The sequence below is a fragment of the Euleptes europaea genome, chromosome 4 (genome assembly GCF_029931775.1).
Source record: "Euleptes europaea isolate rEulEur1 chromosome 4, rEulEur1.hap1, whole genome shotgun sequence".
Classification (NCBI taxonomy): Eukaryota; Metazoa; Chordata; class Lepidosauria; order Squamata; family Sphaerodactylidae; genus Euleptes; species Euleptes europaea.
The window spans coordinates 6768546-6789470 of NC_079315.1; the positions used below are offsets into that span (position 1 = coordinate 6768546).

General features: G+C 52.0%; 1 protein-coding gene across 1 annotated transcript in view; it reads left to right on the top strand.

Moving 5' to 3' along the window:
• PLA1A (phospholipase A1 member A) overlaps window positions 1-20925 on the top strand; it is a 35221-nt gene that overhangs the window by 6080 nt on the left and 8216 nt on the right. Inside the window, exons 4-10 of the mRNA XM_056848361.1 lie at window positions 6933-7110; window positions 8134-8242; window positions 9765-9866; window positions 10879-10968; window positions 11824-11991; window positions 14165-14254; window positions 16846-16954. Coding sequence (XP_056704339.1) covers window positions 6933-7110; window positions 8134-8242; window positions 9765-9866; window positions 10879-10968; window positions 11824-11991; window positions 14165-14254; window positions 16846-16954 — 846 coding nt within the window. The remainder of the gene's footprint in view (window positions 1-6932; window positions 7111-8133; window positions 8243-9764; window positions 9867-10878; window positions 10969-11823; window positions 11992-14164; window positions 14255-16845; window positions 16955-20925) is intronic.

Sequence of the window (20925 nt, forward strand, 5' to 3'; positions counted from 1 at the left end):
TCCGGACGACCCGAGAGGTTTGCCGCTTGAGGGGACTGGTACAGGAACAGTGGCAATCTCTTACAGGACGTCTCTGGATGTTAACGTCGGAGGATACTGATGCTCGTTTAGATCTTCAGGACTTGGATCAATTACTGGACGATGCCCGATTGGCGACTGAGGATTTACAAATATTAACTGGACTTTTGGATACTCTTATTTCTCGAGAAACTCTTTCTACCATGGCGGGAGCCCCGCCGGAGGGTTTTTCCCTGATCCCGGATGCAGCCAGCTGTCAGGCTGAGGCCAAGCGAGTCGCTATTAGCACCGCTCTTCTCCTTGTGGAATGTACAAAGGACACCCCGGTAGCCACCTTGGCTCAAGTTTTGACCTCGACTTTTGGAGCCGAGGCACCCGCACTGGCGGTTCGAGTACAACCTCTGCTGGGCGGGGAACCCGACCCCATACTCTCACTCCTGGAGACAGAACTTTTGCCGCGCATTACGGCAGAGACTGCCCTAAGACTTGAGAACGCCAAAGTTCTTGCGGATCAGCAAGCCGCCGAAGCGGCTAAGGTCGCAAGAGAGAGAGAGGCTGCGGAAGCAGCCAGGGCGGCTGCAGCAAGGATTAGGAATCAGGCGAACGTGGACACGGTCCCCAAGGACAATGTACTAGGGCTATCAGGTCTGTCTTTTTCCCCGGCGTTTGTCCCGTCGCGCGCGACCCAACGCGCACGCCGTTTGGCTGACCGACGTCGAGACTCAGGAGAGTCTGAAGACGAGGATTTATATGGGGATAGCTCTCAATGGGCCACAAGCTTCCGGACCAGTAAGCCTCATCTTACTGGTGGCCCAAGTGAAGAGGTTCATCTCTTACGAGCCCAGAATCGGGAGCTCTCCGACCGTGTTGATCAACTCCAGGAAGTAATGGAACTTATGCTTCAGGAGAACAGGCAATTACAACAAACCCTGATAGCTCAGAGACAGCCCGTTCCGATACCGGGTCAGGGGGTACCCGTACAGCCACCCGTTAATGTGCCTGCTCCACCCTTGCCTCCTGGAGCTCCTGTTGCTCCTCCGCCCGGACCACCCGTGCAACCACCCGCTAATGTACCTGCTCCACCCTTGCCTCCTGGAGCTCCTGTTGTTCCTCCGCCCGGACCACCCGTGCAACCGGGTCAACCTGCGCCCGGCCCTTGGAAGCAACTCAAATTGAGGACTACGTATGACGGATCTCTCGAGACTTTGCCTTGTTTCTTGCATCAAGTGGACAGTTATATGCGAGAACAAGGACAACTTTTCCCCACGGAAGATAGCCGGGTGCGTTACGTAGCTTCCCTTCTGACAGGTAAAGCGGCTGACTGGATGGTCCTCCAGTTTGACACCCGCTCTCGCGCTATTCGTTCCCTCAACAACTTCATGACTGCCCTGAGAAGGAGGTTTGAGGACCCCTTCCTGGGGGAAAGAGCCAAAACGGAACTCTTACAATTAAAACAAGGCTCTGCTACAGTTCGAGAATTTGCCGATGAATTTCAACGACTGGCAAGTAAAATTGTAGGTTGGCCCGAGACCACCCTGATCCATCATTTCAGGGAAGCCTTGCATCCTGACATTCTGAACTGGTCTTACATGCGGGGCGATCCCGATACCCTCGAAGACTGGATCCTATTAGCCGAGGAAGTGGAAAGCCGCCGACGCTTTATTTCTCTCGTCCGTCAAAAGCACAAGGAAAAAGGCACCCACAAGCCTCAACCCAAGGCACCACTGCTCGTCCCACGAAATCCCCCACGTCCGCCCCAGGAACGTGAAGCCCGATTTCAGAGGGGTGCCTGTCTTACTTGCGGAGAAATGGGCCACTTTGCAGCCGTTTGCCCGCGCCGCCAGGAATTATTTCGTCCCAGCACGACAACCCGCGCCCGAGGTCGTCCAGCACGCAGAGGCACCGCGGCCACCCGCAGCGCAGCTCCGGGAAGACCCACACCCTCTGCACTCCATGCCGGGGACCCAGCCTCCCTGCCTACTACCAACGACCCCGCCGGGTCTCGGATTACAAGTGCCCCATTGGGGGACAACTTTCCCTCTTCGGATGAGGAAAATCCTTGGATTTCTCCAGCCTTAAACCTGGAATCTCCCCTCGACTTGTCAAAAAACGGCTCCGGTCTGTGGTGAATGGAGCGTCTCCACAGACCTCTCAGGATCTTCCTATCAAACCGAATGCTCCTACCAAGATCAATGAAGTGGACTCCACCGTCTACGTGGATGCAGTTTTACGACAACTTCACGGTGGCCCACAAATCCCCGTCAAAGCACTAATTGACTCCGGTTGCTGTCGCACTCTCATAAGCGAAGCCACTTTTGCTGCACTCAGAGCCGACTCTGAGGCTTTACCCGCCCCCGTCCAATTTGCCCAAATGGACGGAAGCCATTTCCAGGGGGGTCCAGTTGATCACCGCACCATAGGGGTGGCAATGGGAATTGGTTCCCACTGGGAACAAATAGACTTCACTATAGCCCCTATCCGATTTGAAGTGGTCTTGGGAATTAACTGGATTAAAGGACATAGTCCCAGTATTGATTGGGAAACAAACACTATCTCCTTCGCTAGTCCCACCTGCGACCAGCATCGGCAAAACTTTGCTCTGCTATATCCGCCCGTTCCAGCATTAACCTCTACTGCCCCAGCACCACCGGCTCTACCCGCTGTATACCGGGACTTTGAAGATGTCTTCGACCTTAGGGAATGTGATGCCTTACCCCCCCACCGGGCCTCAGACTGTGCGATTGAAGTGGTAAAGGACTGCACATTGACCAAGAGTAAGATTTACCCTATGAGCGCTTCCGAGCGCACTGTCCTCCGGGACTTTTTGGACAAAAACCTCGCCAGAGGGTTCATTCGCCCTTCGAATGCCCCAAACTCGGCCCCCGCGTTTTTCGTCCGGAAAAAAGAGGGCGACCTTCGCCTGTGCATTGACTTCAGAAAGCTCAATGCGGTTACCCAGACCAACGCCTATCCTATCCCATTAATATCGGATATTTTGGGACAATTACAGGAAGGCCGTGTGTTCTCTAAATTAGACTTGGTGGAAGCTTACTACCGAGTCCGTATCCGCGAAGGGGATGAGCACCTCACTGCCTTCTCTAGCTGTTTCGGAATGTATGAATTCCTTGTGATGCCGTTCGGATTAAAAGGGGCCCCAAGGGTCTTCATGCAACTCATCAATGAAATCCTACATGACCTTCTATATCGTGGGGTGGTGGTCTACTTAGATGACATTCTCATTTATTCGAAAACTATGGACGAGCATGTGGCTCTGGTCAGGGAAGTTCTGCAACGCCTGCGTAACCATCAACTTTTCGCAAAACTAGCTAAGTGCGAATTTCACCAAAGCAAACTCACGTTTTTGGGATACATCATCTCCCACCAAGGTCTTCGCATGGACCCCGCCAAAGTCCAAGCCGTCCTCGATTGGACTCCCCCCACCAACCGGAAGCAAGTACAGCAATTTCTGGGATTTGCAAACTTCTATCGAGGATTCATCCCTAACTTCGCCCAGGTGGCTCTACCCATTACGGACCTACTGAAAACTAAGGGAAAAGTAAGCTCGGCTGCCTTGCCCTCCGCAAAAATCCTATGGACTGAGCAATGCCAAGCCGCCTTTCTGGCCCTCAAACGCCTCTTCACTTCGGAGCCGGTGCTACAGCACCCAGACCCAAATCAAATGTTCATTGTGCAAGTCGATGCTTCCGATGTAGCCATGGGAGGGGCTCTCCTCCAGCAAGGACCGGATGGTCTTCTTCACCCTTGCGCTTACTTTTCAAAAAAATTTGCGCACGCTCAATTAAACTGGCCCATCTGGGAGAAAGAGGCCTCAGCAGTTCATCACGCACTGACTCTATGGCGACAATTCCTGGAAGGGTCTAAAGTCCCCTTTGAGGTTTGGACCGATCACAAAAATCTAGCTGCCCTCACGGGGTCCCATAAGCTATCGGCGAAACAACAACGGTGGGCGGAGTTCTTTGCTCAGTTCCGTTTCACCCTGAAGCACGTCCCTGGGAAGCAGAACGTTCTCGCGGATGCCCTCTCCCGTTTACCACAATATCCGGTAAAACTCGAAAGACCCACCAACTCTCTGTTCACCCCTATGCAACGTGGGGCCCTACCTATGCTGGCTGTGCAAACTCGATCCCAGCATCAGCACACCTTACCCACCTCACAAGCTCCGCCAGCCCAACCGGCTGCCCAGCCGCCACCGCAACAAACCGGAGTTCCCGCCCTTCCTACCCCTCCGACCGCCCAGCCGCCTGCAGTCTGCGCGCCGCCGCACGTAAGCACTAGCCCCATAACTGTTTCTAAGATCTCCATGGCCGACGGGGGGGCCCCCTCCAAAATCCCCATCTCCGAGTCCTTTTTAACTGTCCTTCGGGACCAGTGCCTTTTAGAACGTTCCGCTCATACCCTACCTCCTGGTGTTTTGGAACAAGGCGGGTCCTGGTACAAGGACTCGAAATTGTATGTACCCAAAGCTCTCCGGAAGGACGTGTTACATTTAGCTCATGGAGCCAAAACAGCTGGGCACTTTGGGTTTCTGAAAACCCTTCACTTATTGCGCAGACAGTTCTGGTGGGGGGGAATGCGTTCCGACATTGACTCCTTCATCCGCAGCTGTCCCGTTTGTGCCGCTGCGAAACGATCGCAGGGCAAACCCCCGGGACTGCTACAACCTCTTGAAACGCCCAGCAAACCTTGGGAAGTGATTGCTATGGACTTCATGACTTGATCTCCCTCTCAGTGGGGGTAAAACTGTGTTGTGGGTTGTTACTGATTTGTTTTCTAAGCAAATACATTTGATTCCATGCGCAGGGATCCCCTCTGCTCAGAAACTGGCCCGCCTCTTCGTGACGCATATCTTTCGTTTACATTCGTTTCCGCGTAAGATAATTTGTGACCGCGGAAGTGGTTTCGTTTCTAAGTTTTGGAAAGCTTTCCTCAAGTTGGTGGGAGTGGAACAAGGGTTGTCTAGTGCATACCATCCTCAAACTGATGGTCAAACTGAACGTGTCAATGCTGTACTTGAATGTTATTTACGCTGTTATGTTAACTACCACCAGGATAACTGGGTGGAACTGTTACCTTTAGCAGAATATGCCTACAATAATGCCATGCATCAATCCACAGGTTTTAGCCCATTTTTTGCTGTGTATGGACAAGATTTCAGTCCCATCGCTCCTGCAGATGATGTAGAGGGGGAGGGGAACCCCGACATTGCCTCCTGGGCACACGCCCTCCGTACCACTTGGCCCTGGCTCGTTAGCAACCTCGACCGGGCCAAACGTAAATACAAAGCGCAAGCTGACAAACATTGCTCCCCCGGGGGTGATCTACAAGTGGGTGCTTTGGTTTACCTTTCCACCAAAAATCTCCGTTCCACCCAACCGTGCCATAAGCTCAGTGCTAAATTCATTGGCCCTTTCCCCATCACCCGGGTCATAAACCCTGTCACGGTGGAACTGGCTCTCCCCAAATCCTTGAGGCGTGTGCATCCTGTTTTCCACATTAGCCTCCTCAAACCCCATGTTGCTTCTCCACAGTGGCATCCGGACCCACCTCCTGCGCAACCCATCATGGTGGGGGGGGAGGAACACTTCGAAGTCTCCAAGATCCTTGACTCCCGTGTTCACCATGGCAACCTGCAATATTTAGTCCGTTGGAAACATTTCCCCCCTGCCTATGACGAATGGGTGCGCGCACGGGATGTCTCCGCCCCCGACCTCGTCGACGCCTTTCACATTGCTTACCCGGATAGGCCAGCCCCCTTGCGAACTGGGAGGGGGCCTTGAGGGGGGCAGAATGTCAGGCTGCTATCTCGGTTTCGTTATTGCCTCTGTCTCTGCGCTGTATTGTCTGCCCCCCAAGGTCGCATACCTAGGCCTGGGAACTCAGCTCCTGGGAAACTGTATTCAGCCTATGCGTGTAATCTCCCGCCTTTCCTGCCTTATAATATCTCCCAGCTAGTGAGTCTCTCATAGCTGTCATTTTATTCGTTTGCACTGTATGCCTATTTGACCAGTAAAAGCCATCTGTTTGGACTCTCTACGACTTTGTGGTGATTTCTGGTTCTGTGGGCCAAGGGCTGACAGGTTTACCGCTTTGCCGGTGCAGCAATTTGCCGGATCCATCCGCACTTTTGTGAATTCACTTTGGGTTGGAACATAAAGAGTTTCTTTGATCCATCCTACTGAAAGTAATGTATCTCTGTACCACACTATTGGTTTGAGTTACATCAGTATTTTGTAAAGTGTGTTTATAAATCAATACAGTGATTATTATCACGGGAAATAGATTTTATAGAGTCATTGACTTTGCATATATTTGGAGCTGTGTGCTGATTATTTTTCCTTACTTCCTAGTAACAGCACAGGTGCATTTTCTCTTTGCTTTACCACCTGGAGGTTAGCAGCCCTAGACTAAGGGGAGGGGTATGGAATTTAGCTCTGTCCCCTCCCTCTGGTGGCTGGGGAATGTGTCCAGATGGACAATTGGCTTGAAGTTTGCACCCGGTTGGGTTGCCAGCTCTGCGATGGGAAATTCCTGGAGACTTGGGGGTGGAGCCCTTGGGGAGGGAGGGGTTTGGGGAGGGAAGGGAAGGGACCTCAGCGGGATATAATGCCATAGAGTCCACCCTCCAAAGCGGCCATTTTCTCCAGGGGAACTTATTTCTGCTATCTGGAGATCAGTTGTAATTCTGGGGGATCTCCAGGCCCCTCCTGGAGGTTGGCAACCTTATGAAACACCCACGATGTGAGGGGGTTGGTAGGCACTTAACTGACTTGAGACATCTGAGGTCCTGGTGGATAGTCCGTTTCAAGCCAGTTCTTTTGCCCGACGACAACCTTTGCCGCTTCAGTCTCCGCTTTTCTGACTTAGAAAGATTGATCATCTTCATGTCTCCTCAGGGCCCTGGGCACAAAGCCCTCCTGGATTGACGGGCTCATTGGGACCTTGCTGGAAGCGGCCCCCGGCAATGTCATTGCGGTGGATTGGGTCCACGGGTCCACAGCCTCCTATAACACGGCCGTGGAAAACGTCACCAAGCTGGCACTGGAAATCTCCACCTTCATCCACAAGCTGCTGGTAAGTGGAAATGCATTTCCGAATCTGGCTTGCTGCAGGCATCTGATCCAAGACAGCTCAGGCTGGTTCTTCCTCTCTGCTGGGGGGTGGGGGGAGCTGTGGCTCAGGAGTAGAGCATCTGCTTGGCATGCAGAAGGTCCCAGGTAAGGATTGGCAGGTGCCCGCTGGTGGCGGGGAAAACCCCGGTAAAGTGCCCCTCTGCCCGCCAAGCAGCTGAGGGTCAGCAGGCAACCGTGCATGCGCAGGAACGTGCGCCAACCGGGAAGCCTCTCCTCTCCTTCCCTCCCCGGGGCGAGCAGGCCGCCCTGTGCAGGCCCGCATGCCAGGCAGCACTCCCGGTATACAACTGGAAGTGCTGCGTCGGCGCCCGCGCACATGCATGCACACCCACACAACTGAAGAGAAGCCTCCCGCCAAAGGTGAGTGGAGACCTGGCAACCCTATCCCAGATTCAATCCCCAGCAACTCAAGTTGAAAGGACCAGGCAGGAGGTGATGTGAAAGACCTCAGAGCCAGCGTGGTGTAGTGGTTAAGAGCGGTGGGTTCTAATCTGGAGAACCCTGTTTGATTCCCCCCTCCTCCACATGAGCGGCAGACTCTAATCTGGGGAACCGGGTTTGATTCCCTCCACTCCTACACATGCAGCCAGCTGGGTGACCTTGGGCTAGTCACAGTTCTCTCCAAACTCTCTCAGCCCCACCTACCTCACAAGGTGGCTGTTGTGGGGACAGGAAGGGAAGGAGATTGTAAGCCGGTTTGATTCTCCTTAAAAATTAAGAAAGTCGGCATACAAAAACCAACTTCTTCTTAAATATATAAAATCAGGTGTTAAGAGTGGTGGACTCTAACCTGGAGAACCGGGTTTGATTCCCCCCTCCTCCACATGAGCGGCTGACTCTAATCTGGTCACGTTGGGAACCCCTCCTGTAACTGTTCTGAAATTACATACTTTGCGGTTGGGGAGGTCTTTGGAAAGGAAACACTCCAACTGCAGGAATGATTCCTGGCTGTCTGAATCTTCAGGCCTTGGGAGTACCAGAGACATCCATCCACCTTATTGGAGTGAGCCTGGGTGCGCACGTAGGCGGACTGGTGGGCCATTTCTACAAAGGCCGTCTTGGAAGGATTACTGGTAAGGAAAATGAGCCGCTCGAATGGCAGTCAACTAACTGGCCAACCACTTAGTCATCAAGCCACCCTGGTCTTCTAGAAAGGGAATATATGCTCACAATGATTCGATGTGATGGACCAAAGGTGGCCATCTTTCCTGTAGAATCATAGAGTTGGAGGGGACCTCCAGGGTCATCTAGTCCAACCCCCTGCACAATGCAGAACATTCACAACTACCTCCTCCCCACACACACACACACACAGTGACCCCCTACTCCATGTCCAGAAGATGGCCAAGATGCCCTCCCTCTCATCATGTGCCTAAGGTCATAGAATCGGCATTGCTGACAGATGGCCATCTAGCGTCTGCTTAAAAACCTCCAGGGAAGGAGAGCCCACCACCTCCCGAGGAAGCCTGTTCCACTGAGGAACCTCTCTGACTGTTAGAAAATTCTTCCTAATGTCTAGACGGAAACTCTTGATTTAATTTCAACCCGTTGGTTCTGGTCCGACCTTCTGGGGTAACAGAAGACAACTTGGCACCATCCCCTGAAGTTAGAAGGGGTGCCCTTCTAGACTAAGCCAAGGCTTGAATCAATGAGCTTCCCATTGCTTCAGAAACTTTTCTTTTGTGGCCAACGTAAAATTCCCTAGCCCACGCCTGAGCCCTTCCCCAGGCTAGGATTGCCAACCTCCAGGTGGTGACTGGAGATCTCCCACTAATACAACTGATCTCCAGGCGAGAGAGATCAGTTCCCCTGGAGAAAACAGTTGCTTTGGAAGGTGGACTCTATAGCATTGAAGTCCCTCCTCTTCCCAAACCCCAACCTCCTCAGGCTCCACCCCCAAAAGCTCCAGGTTTTTCCTAACCCAGAGCTGGAACCCTAGTGTTGTCAGCTACATCTGGATGGCACTTTACATGCACGTTGTCTTGCACTGCTTATCTTCAGTCACACAGTGAAGATCTTTGTCCTGCGGCGGCAGCTGCCGCGGCGGCTGCTGAAACACCTTCTGACCAATCGGCACAGCCAATCAAATCTCCAGTGGCCAATCAGAAGCCCTGCCGGGCAAAAGCCCCACCAGGCCCCACCCATTGTCTAACAACACTTGCAGGGAGCCGGGAAAAGTATCCGCGGATGCCATGCTGGGGGGAACCCTGCTCAAAGTCAATTGGTGTCTTCTTACAAATGGATCATGACTATAAGAACATAAGAAAGGCCATGTTGGATCAGACCCGGGCCCATCAAGTCCAGCAGTCTGTTCACACAGCGGCCAACCAGGTGCCTCCAGGAAGCCCACAAGCAAGACAACTGCTGCAGCATTGTCCTGCCTGTGCTCCACAGCACCTAAGATAATAGGCGTGCTCCTTTGATCCTGGGGAGAATAGGGATGCATCATGACCAGTATCCATTTTTACTAGTAGCCACAGATAGCCCTCTCCTCTGTGAACATGTCCACTCCCTTCTTCAAGCCTTCCAAGCTGGCAGCCATCACCACATTTTCCACAATTTAATGATGCTGTTTTTTTCCCTACCATATTCCAGGTCTGGATCCTGCCGGGCCCAGATACACCAGAGCCAGCAAGGAAGAGCGCCTGGACCCTGAAGATGCTCTTTTTGTAGAAGCCATTCACACAGATGCGGACAGTAGGCTCCCTTTCCCATTAAGTTGAGAGCCACTGGGCCCATTATGGGCAGTCAGGCAGCTGCCGCTAGAAATAGCCTGCGGCAAATCATCCCCACCACGGTGGTAATGCGTAGGAGGGCTCAGCAGTTGGGAGGGCCATCTTCAGTGCTTGTGGCAACCGTGTGGAATTTCACATGCAAATTAGAGAGAGTCTCCAAAGAACTTACATTTTAAAATGGGCTGTCGGTGGAAAAGGAGACGGTAGGGTAGGAAAGGGCCGGGCAAATGTAATGGGACGTACAACACTTTTGGATACTGCGGGAACAGCCAAAGATCCCGATGAAAAGATGCGTTTTGAAGAAGGGGTTTGAAGCGGGAGAAGGCGGCCTAACACCCAAGCGAGGAAAGGAGAGGAAGGCATCCAAAGGAGATGTTTTTGGGGGTATGAGCCTTGGAGAGTCAGAGCTCCCTTTGTTAGATACCAGCTTTGGCTTTCGAAAACTCATACCCCCCAGAATCTTGTTGGTTTTAGGTTGCTACTGGATTCGAATCTAGGTGTGCCAATAAAGTTGGGGAGGGGCCGTGGCTCAGTTGTAGAGCATCTGCTTGGCGTGCAGAAAGTCCCAGGTTCAATCCCCGGCATCTCCAGTTAAAGGGACCAGGCAAGTAGGTGATGTGAAAGACCTCTGCCTGAGACCCTGGAGAGCCATGGAGAGGGGCTGTAGCTCAGTGGCAGAGCATCTGCTTGGCATTCAGAAGGTCCCAGGTTCAATACCCAGCATCTCCAGTTAAAGGGACCAGGCAAGTAGGTGATGAGAAAGACCCCTGCCCGTGACCCTGGAGAGCCGCTGCTGGTCTGAGTAGAAAATACTGACTTTGATGGACCAAGGACCTCAGTTTCCTTTCCTCTTCACACATATGCACACAGACAAAGACTTTGTGGTGGGGGGATGCAGAGATCTAATCACTTTTGGCTTCCAGTGTTTTGAGTAAACTCGAGATGGGGCGAATCTGACCGGAGTCTTCTTTCAGAGTTTGGGATCCGGATCCCTGTAGGCCACATCGATTATTATGTCAACGGAGGCCAAGATCAGCCCGGCTGCCCCCGTTTCATCACATCTGGTGAGAAAGGCTCACAGTTTGTTACTTTTCATCATTCCTGCCCTTTAACTAGAAATCGTCCCTGCATTTAGGCTTGCCAACTCCGGGATCCACTGCCCTTTGACTGGGTCTCTGCCATAGGATGTTAAGTGCCATCAAGTCGCTTCCGACTCATGGCGACCCTATGAATCAAAATCCTCCAAAATGTCCTCTCTTTGACAGCCTTGCTCAGGTCTTGCAAACTGAGGGACGTGGCTTCCTTGATAGAGTCCGTCCATCTCTTGTTGGGTCTTCCTCTTTTCCTGCTGCCCTCAACTTTTCCTTGCATGACCGGCTTTTCCAGTGACTCTTGTCTTCTCTGAATGTGACCAAAGTACGACAGCCTCAGTTTAGTCATTTTAGCTTCTAAGGTCAATTCAGGCCTGATTTGATCTAGAACCCTTGGCAGTCCAGGGTATCCATAACACTCTCTTCCAACACCACATTTCAAAGGAATCTACTTTCTTCCTATCAGCTTTCTTCAATGTCCAGCTTTCACACCCATACATAGTAATAGGGAATATGATGGCATGAATTAACTTGATCTTGGTGGCCTTACACTTCGGAATCTTTTCTAGCTCCTTCACAGCTGCCCTTCCCCGTCTCAATCTCCTTCTGATTTCTTTGCTGCGGTCTCCCTTTGGATTGATTACAAAGCAGCATTTCAAGGGGCGGGGATTCAATTGCTTCTTGATTCGAGTGTGGAGACTGCTGGTGCAGAGATTTCCAACAGGAAAATGTGGGTTCAGCAAGCATAAATGCTCTCTCTCTCTCTCTCTCTCTCTCTCTCTCTCTCTCTCTCTCTCTCTCTCTCTCTCTCTCTCTTCTTATATGCAGGCTATAACTCTATGATCTGTGACCATATGAGGGCTGTGCATTTCTACATAAGCGTCTTGGAAGACTCCTGCCCCATGATCGCTTTCCCCTGCTCCAGTTACAAGGCTTTCTTAGCCGGCCACTGCGTGTCTTGCACTGACTCAGTTTTGCCTTCCTGTCCCACAGTAGGTATGTTGCGGCTCTCGGCATCAGTCACCTATCCAGGTGTCCAGGAATCTAGAACTTGGGGGGTAATTTGGGGTCCAGAGAAGGCCATGAAATAACCTCATGTTCTTTTCAGGGAAGCTTTTATGGTAGGAGGAAAAGGAAAATGAGAGTCTGGCGTGTGTGTTCTTAAAAACACACTGGAATTTCTGCCCTGGTAAGAAATGGATGGCAGGTAGGGTTGTCAACCTCCAGGTAGCACCTGGAGATCTCCCGCTATTACAAGTGATATCCAGATTACCAAGATCAGTTCCCCTGGAGAACATGGCTGCTTTGAAGGATAGACTCTGGCATTAAACCCTGCTGAGGTCTCTTCCCTCCCCCAAACCCACCCTCTGCAGACTCCAGCGTGGTGTAGTGGTTAAGAGCGGTGGTTTGGAGCGGTGGACTCTGATCTGGAGAACCGGGTTTGATTCCCCACTCCTCCACATGAGCGGCAGAGGCTAATCTTGTGAACTGGGTTGGTTTCCCCCCTCCTCCACATGAAGCCAGCTGGATGACTTTGGGCTAGTCACAGATCTCTTGGCCTCACCTACCTCAAAGAGTGTCTGTTGTGGGGAGGGGAAGGTGATTGTAAGCTGATTTGATTCTTCCTTAAGTGGGAGAGAACGTCAGCATATAAAACCAACTCTTCTTCTTTGTGAGTTATTGTTTTCTGCCAGTTTCTCAAGTGGTCGTCAGTGTTTAAAAGCTCTACATGATAAGACCAGTTGATATAACATGCCATTTATGCATCTTGGCCTCCTGATTCCCCATCCTTCAAGTCAAAGTTTTTGAAACTTTTTTTTTTACGATCAAAAGCAACCATACCAGCTTGAATTCAAATTCTTCAGTTCAGTTGCCTCAAAAGGAGGTTTAAAAGGAGGTTTGATGGTTTCCCTGTTTCCGCTGTTTCACAATCTGACGAAGTCTGCATAAACTGATGTGGTTGGGTCACAGGAAACAAAGGGAACTCCGGTTATCACCACCCTTCCCTTAGATGATGACATGAAATTATCCTTTTTGGGCCCCATGGCAAATGGGTGGATGATGATGAAGAAGAGTTGGTTTTTATATGCCGACTTTCTCTGCCACTTAAGGGAGACTCAAACCGGCTTACAACCACCTTCCCTTCCCTTCCCCTCCCCACAACACACACCCTGTGAGGTAGGTGGGGCTGAGAGACCTCTAAGAGAGCTGTGAGTAGCCCAAGGTCACCCAGCTGGCTTCATGTGTAGGAGTGGGGAAACAAATCCAGTTCGCCAGATTAGAGTCCGCCGCTCATGTGGAGGAGTGGGGAATCGAACCCGGTTCTCCAGATCAGACTCCACCGCTCCAAACCACCACTCTTATCCACTACACCACGCTGTGGTAAGAACCACAGTCCAGTTGGGATGTCAACTGATCCCAGCCCATTCGCCCTGCCTTGGCTGCAGATGCCTTTGTGGTTTTAGGAAGTACCAACCCAGATCAACAGTAGAGCAGTTCAAGAAGTGATGGATGTCTTTACTGTAGGATTTTGTTGGGTTTCATTATGGCCAAATCCTTCTTAATTTAGCAGAGGGTACAAATTGTCTGCATCAAAGCCCATCCAACCTCTGTGTGTGCCTGGAACAAAACTGCTCAGAGCCTTTTGCCTATTCACCACAACCATATGCTTTCAAACGCTATCTTCCTAGACACAAGGGCTAGAAACTCGTCTTGTTTTTAAAGGAACGCTGATATTTCCAAGAGTCTGGATTTTGTGTCTAATATCAGACTGATGTATTTACACTCGTGGTGGCATATACTATGTGTACCAAAGTCAGCGTGGTGTAGTGGTTAAGAGCGGCGGACTCTAATTTGGTGAACCGGGTTTGGTTCCCCACTACTCCACATCAAGCTAGCTGGGTGACCTTGGGCCAGTCACAGTTCTCTCCGAACTCTCTCAGCCCCACCTACCTCACAAGGTGTTGGTTGTGGGGAGAAGAAGGAAAGGCGATTGTTAGCCAGTTTGATTCTCCTTAAAGGGTAGAGAAAGTCGGCATATAAAAACCAGCTCTTCTTCTTCATGCCTGGAGTCTTAGTGAGAAAGGTTGACTTTCAATAACATAAACAGATATGTACAAGCCGGCTCTCATCGCCAATAGCTCCTCTATCGCGCTCTGTTCTTTTTTAGGACTGTTAGACAATGGAGGAATCAACATGGAATCGCTGCCCAGAGAGGTGAAAGTTTACTTGGCCACTTCTGCCTCAGCACCATATTGCCGTGAGTAGCCAAGAAGCCCGTCCAGGGGGCTGGAGTAGGGTTGCCAACCCTGGGTTGGAAAATTCCTGGAGATTTGGGGGTGGAGCCTGGGGAGGGGAGGGACTTCAGCAGGGGTAATATTCTAGCGTCCACCCTCCAAAGGGGAACTGATCTCAGTGGTTCAGTGGCACAGCATCTGCTTGACATGCAGAAGGTCCCAGGTTCAATCCCCGGCATCTCCAGTTAAAGGGATTAGGCAAGTGGGTGATGTGAAAGACCCCTGCCTGAGACCCTGGAGAGGCGCTGCAGGTCTGAGTAGTCAATACTCACTTTGATGGACCGAGGGTCTGATTCAGTAGAAGGCAGCTTCATGGGTTCATTTGCCGTCTGGAGATCAGTTGTACTTCTGCGAGATCTGCAGGCCCCACTTGGGAGTTAGCAAAAGAAAAAAAAACAGCACTTATGGCTAATAATTTCAGAGCATACTCAGGAAGTAACCAACAACCAGTGTAATTCATGCACATTGATCGTCGCGGGACTGCCGGAATTGAAACAGCCTGTGCGAAATAGGACTTACGGTACTACCGGAAACCTATCTTATCCTTGGCATTCTTGGACTTTTGATTTTGTAACAGGAACCTTGTTCCGTTGTAGTTGCGTGCAGTGCCAGATTTACGTATAACCTAAACAAGCTATAGCTTAGGGCCCCACTCTCTTGGGCCCCCCAAAAATTTTTAAAGGAAATAATAATTATTTCACTATTAATATACTTCTTCTTAATTGTATTTCAGTTCAACAATTACATTGATAAAATACATATTTTGTTATGTGCAAATGACTTTAGATACCTATTAGGTCCATAAATTACCATAAAGCATATACTCAACACAAAAAACAGCGACAATTTGTTGTTGACAAAGGTCAGCTGGACATATAAAGAGCCCCATTACCTTCAATAGCTTAGGGCCTCATCAAACCTAAACCCGGCCCTGGTTGCATGTGATATATATATGATATGCAGTTGTTCATGTACATATACTTGAATTACACTGGTTGTTGGTTACTTCGTGAGTATGCTCTGGAATTATTAGCCATAAGTGCAGTTTTTTTCTTTTGCTAACTCCCTACTGGAGGCACTAGATTTTTGATTTGATTCCCACTTGGGAGTTGGCAAGCCTTGGCTGGGGGCTACTCCTATGATAGCCTTCTGAGGAGACCGCCCAGAATGCAGAACCCCATAGACACTGAGGGTTGTACATCACTTGCTTTCTCTACACTTGGAGGGACTGAATGTACGAATGGACCCCATTGAAAAACACTGTGTGAGGTGATGAAAAGAGGTAGGTCTTTCTGAGATGGGCAATGGCCCATTCACACATGCTAGTTGCCCCATGCCGTAGGCATCATAAAACCAACTCTGAGAACCTGTATCCTGTGCTATGGGCCACATCGGTGCCTCAGAAAAACCACCTAACTGGAAATTCATTCTGAGGAAACAAATGGCCTCAATGGCCACTCCCTATCACAGATTTACTTGCTCCTTCTGCCTGAACTTCAAAGGAACAGGAAACGTCCACTTGCAAACTAAGAACTGCTGAACGTGCAATTTTCAAAGACTTACACGCCCAGGCCATTTATGCCGGGGTCGATTTTGATGCTCGCTCAAAAGCTCCTTTTTTAAATCCGACCTTTAAAATGCCTATTCACGGTCCCGATGCAAGAGGAGAAAGTCAAACAAATTCCACCACCCCACACTCGCCCGCTCCTTCGTTCCTTCATTTGCATAGCCGTTAGCAATCGTCCTTTGCATAGCTAGCCCGGTTGCTGTGATTCTTCATGCTTCCTTGATTGGATGCTTCGAGGCGGGGACGGAGCAGAGAAAAAGATCGCTTTAAAGGGGCTCTTAAGTAATGCGAAGCAGGTATGCGCTGGCTTCGCAGTGACTTCCGGAATGACAGTTCAGCATGAAGAACTAAAAAATATATGCGGGGCACTTCAGCCTGGAACGCGCTGCTAATTACCAAGCATAAATGGCCCCTGTGTTGGGAATGTGGAACTGGGAACATTTTACAGTGAGAGGATCCTTTGCTTGTCGTGAGGGAGTTAGTCAGGGGCCATTTATGCATGGTAATTAGCAGCGCATTCCAAGCTGAATTGCCCCGTATATTAAAAAAATTTTTTCACACTGAACCATCATTCTGGAAGTGACTGCGAAGCCGGGGCATGCCTGCTTCGCATTACTTAAGAGCCCATTTAAAGTGACCTTTGGTGTTTGCCCCAAAGAATCCCCTCAAGGAACCAAAATAACAGCAGCGCGTTAGCTATGCACATGCTAATGGCTATGCAAACAGGAACGAAGGAGCAGGCGAGTGGGGGTGGAATTTCTCCTTTTGCGTCAGGACCGCGAATAGGCAAGTCACATTAAAAAAAAAGAGCTTGGAGTGAGCATTAAAATTGACCACGCATGAATGGCCAGGGTCTCCCCCAACACAGAAAGATGCCACAGTTTCTTATTTTCTTACATCCTGAATATTTGAACAAAAGAAACAGCAGAAGCCTTCTGTGAATGCCAGAGGCTAAGACCATTTCGTGTGGCTTTCTCTATTGCTTAGTGCACCACAGCCTGGTTAAAGTTCGCCTGCGGCACAGGAGATCGTCAGACACCAGCATTGAGATCAATTTCTTGAGCAGAAACTCTTCCTTCGGTGTCGTCGTCACTGTGTGAGTAACCATGGACAACTGTAGTGTGTCTCTGCTTTCCTTGTCCCTTTTCCTTGGCTGCACCTTACCCAAGGGAGGGGCTTTTCTCTGCAGCACCTAACAGGGAGAGGCCTGGCTTAGTGGCAGAGCATCTGCTTGGCATGCAGAAGGTTCCGGGTTCAGTCCCTGCCATCTCCAGTTAAAGGGACCAGGCAAGTGATGTGAAAGACCCCTGCCTGAGACCCTGGAGAGCTGCTGCCAGACCAGGGGCATCGAACTCATTTGTTACGAGGGTTGGACGTGACATAAACGTCACTCGGTCAGGCCGGGCCATGCCTCGTCAGCCCAGACCAGGAATAGGGTGGGGGTGGCTGGCTTGGCCGGCGAGCTGGCAGCGGGCTCACCAGCCCCGATCGGGGCTGAGAGGGTTGGCTGCCTCGGCTGACATGCATGGCTGAGCGTATGGTGAATAAACGGGTTCAGGGGCTGTCTTATCTTCTGCTCTCCCCAGTGAATCTGCCCCCCCCCCCAAAAAAAAACCCGAAGAGCTTTCCCCCTTCCCTGGTTTATAATCTCAAAAGACATCACTAGAAAAGAGCAAGAGTCCAATAGCACCTTAAAGACTAACAAAGGGGGTTACCGCACTTGTATTCCCAGCGATATATTAAGAGTTTGAAAACGTTATAAAAAATACTGTTTGCACTTTCTATGTATTCCCACCGATGTATTAAGAGTTTGAAAACGTTATAAAAAATATTGTTCGCACTTTGTTTGGCCCCTTTAGCTGTGAAGACATCTTCCAACCATTTGTAAGCCGTGGTATCCAAAAACCCTTTTAAAGCAATGTTTTTTATAACATTTTCAAACTCTTAATACATCACTGGAAATACAAAGTGCGGTAACCCTCAAAATTTCTGGCAGGGTATGAGCTTTCTTCTGGTATCTGGTGTCTGAAGAAGTGAGCTGTGGCTCACAAAAGCTCCATACCCTGCCAGAAACGTTGTGAGTCTTTAAAGTACTACTGGGCTCTTGCTTTTTTCAACTGCTACAGACAGACTAACCCAGCGGTTCCCAAAGTGGGCAGTACTGCCCTGGAGGGCAGTGGGATTACCTAGGGGGGCACTGTTAGGTCCACATGGGCAGGATTCAAGAGGTCGGAGACGGAGTTCAATGCAACCAACGTTTATTGTGGGATGGAACAGAACTGGGGATACATTGGGAATGGTCCTGCTTATATGCCCCCCTGGCCGCCTGTGGCCGCTCCCCCCCCTGATCCGTGATAGGGGGGACAACCTTCCTGTGCCCAAGGGCGGGCGCTGGCTTAGGGCCAATAGCAAGGCCCGGTTTCGGCCAATGGGGCGAGCAGGGCTAGGAGCCTTTGCCCAGGACTCAAGTCCTAGGATTTCCCCCTGCTTACCTTCTAACACATACATAACACCCCTCCCCCCTAAGTCCGGACAATGCTCGAGCATACAAAGTCCTCGAGATAGGCCGGTCTTGTTCGGGCCCGTTGCGACCGGCGGGGAGCGGAAACAGGAGTTGCTGGAGCTGGGGGCATCCGTAGATCCGGGATCATGGCGCTGTTCATGCCCGAGGCGGCGGTTGCTTCCGCCGCCCGAGCTTCTGGGAATGCCGTCCGTGAGGCTGTTGGTGACTCACCTATCAGCTCATGGTCCGCCGCTCTGGCAACCTCCGGGTCCGCGATGCTGGGGAGCGCTGGAGTCACCGTGGCACGGTTGAGGTCTGCCGGGTGGCGGCGCAGTTGGTCTATGTGCCGCCTCAAAACTCAGCCTTCTGGGGTGGCGACCCTGTATGATACTGGGACGGTTGCTTCCTGGACCGTGGCCGGGATCCATGCCTGACCAGCCCCGTAGTTCTGGGCATAGCCGGGGTCTTCCTGCTCAACGACCCTCGGGGCGGCTGTAGGTGCCTCTTGGCCGGTTTTACGGGTGCGAGGTCTGGGTGTAGGCGGTTGAGCAGCGTCTTAGGTCGGCAACCCATCAGGAGCTCGGCAGGGCTCTTCCCAGTCATGGAGCTTGGGGTGACGTGCTGCGCTAGTAAAAAGTCCGCCAGGTTTGCGTCCCAGTCTCCGTGGGTGAGTCGCTGCAGGGCTTCTTTTGTCGTCCGGACCATCCGCTCAGCCTGGCCGTTGGTGGATGGGTGGAAAGGCGCCGAGGTCACGTGGCGAATCAAGTTCCTTGCCATAAAGTCCTGGAATTCAGCCAACGTGAATTGTGCCCCGTTGTCTGAGACCACCGTGTCCGGCAGGCCGTGGGTCGCGAAAAGGAGGCACAGCTCCTGGACGACCCCGCGCGCCATCATGGATGGGACGGTGACTACCTCCAGCCATTTGGAGTAGGAGTCGACCACGACCAAGGAAGTCTTATCCTGAAAGGGGCCTGCGAAATCAATATGTATGCGGGACCAGGGAGTGCAGTCGATTCCCAGCGTTGAGTCGGGGCCTGTGGCATTTCCTCGGGACTCCTGGCAGGGTCGGCACCGGCTGCCCCACTCCTCAACAGCGGTGTCAATGCCTGGCCACCAGACGTAGCTCCTGGCTAGCGCCTTCATTTGCACGATCCCCAGGTAGCAGGCGTGCAGGGCCTCTAGGACCCGGTGTTGTAGCTTTGGCGGAACGACGACTCTGCTGCCCCACAGCAGGCACCCCTTGTGTAGGGACAGCTTATGCTGACGGGTAACAAACTGCTGGAACTCTCCGCCTGGCCGGGCCACCGGCCACCCCTTCCCCACCCAGTTGAGAACCCAGGCCAGGGTGCGATCCTTCGCGGTGTGGGCGGCGATGTCCGACGCGTGGAGGGGAGGTTCAGGCAGCGTCTCCAGGAGCATCATGTCACAGGCAGGGGACGGGTCGGGGTCGGCAGCGTCGAGTGGCAAATGGCTGAGGGCGTCCGCATTGGCGATGCACTTCCCGGGGTGGTGCAGGAGCCGAAATTCATAAGCGTTCAAGAAAATTGACCAATGCAGCATCCGGGGTGACATGATCTGCGGAGTCTGTCGGTCCGGAACAAACAGGCCCAAGAGCGGCTTGTGGTCGGTCACAATAGAGAATGGCTTGCCGTAGACGTAGTCATGAAATTTCTTCACTTTGGCCACAATGGCGAGGGCTTACTGTTCAATCTGGGCGTAGTTGCGCTCCACCGGCGAGAGGGTGCGCGAGTAGAAAGCGATCGGGGCATCCCGACCGTCAGGCATCTGGTGGCTGAGGACAGCGCCGATGCCATAGGGGGATGCATCGCACGTCAGCTCCACCGGCAGCCCCTCGTCGAAATGCACGAGAAGACTGGAGTCGGAAAGAAGTCCCTTGGAGGCAGCGAAATCACGCTACTGGACAGGCCCCAGGCCCATGGGGTGGACTTGTCCAGGAGGCGGTGAAGGGGCTCGGCTACCGATGCCTTGTTCGGGAGGAAGGCATGGTAAAAGTTCCCGCCACGGTGACTCCAGCGCTCCCCAGCATCGTGGACCCAGAGGTCGCCGAAGCAGTGGACGGTGAGCTGATAGGTGAGTCACCAACAGCCTCAGACGACATTCCCCGAAGCTCGGCCGGCGGAAGCAACCACCGCCTCGGGCATGAGCAGCGCCGTGATCCTGGATCTACAGATGCCCCCAGCTCCAGCAACTCCTGTTCCCACTCCCCGCCAGTCGCAACGGGCCCGAACAAGACCGGCCTATCTTGAGGACTTTGTATGCTCGAGCATTGTCCAGACTTAGGGGGGAGGGGTGTTATGTATGTGTTAGAACAGGGGTGGGGAACCTTTTTCCTGCCAAGGGCCATTTGCACATTTATGACATCATTCAGGGGCCATACCAGGTGTAGATCTCCCAGTGGGGGGGGGAGAGGCTAGGATTGCGAGGTCTCCAGCCACCACCTGGAGGTTGGCAAACCCAGGGGAGGCCACACAGAGAAGGCCTGCAGGGTGCCCCCACTCCCCCTCCCAGGCGGAAGGGCAGCCAGCAGTGGGCCCGAGCAAACG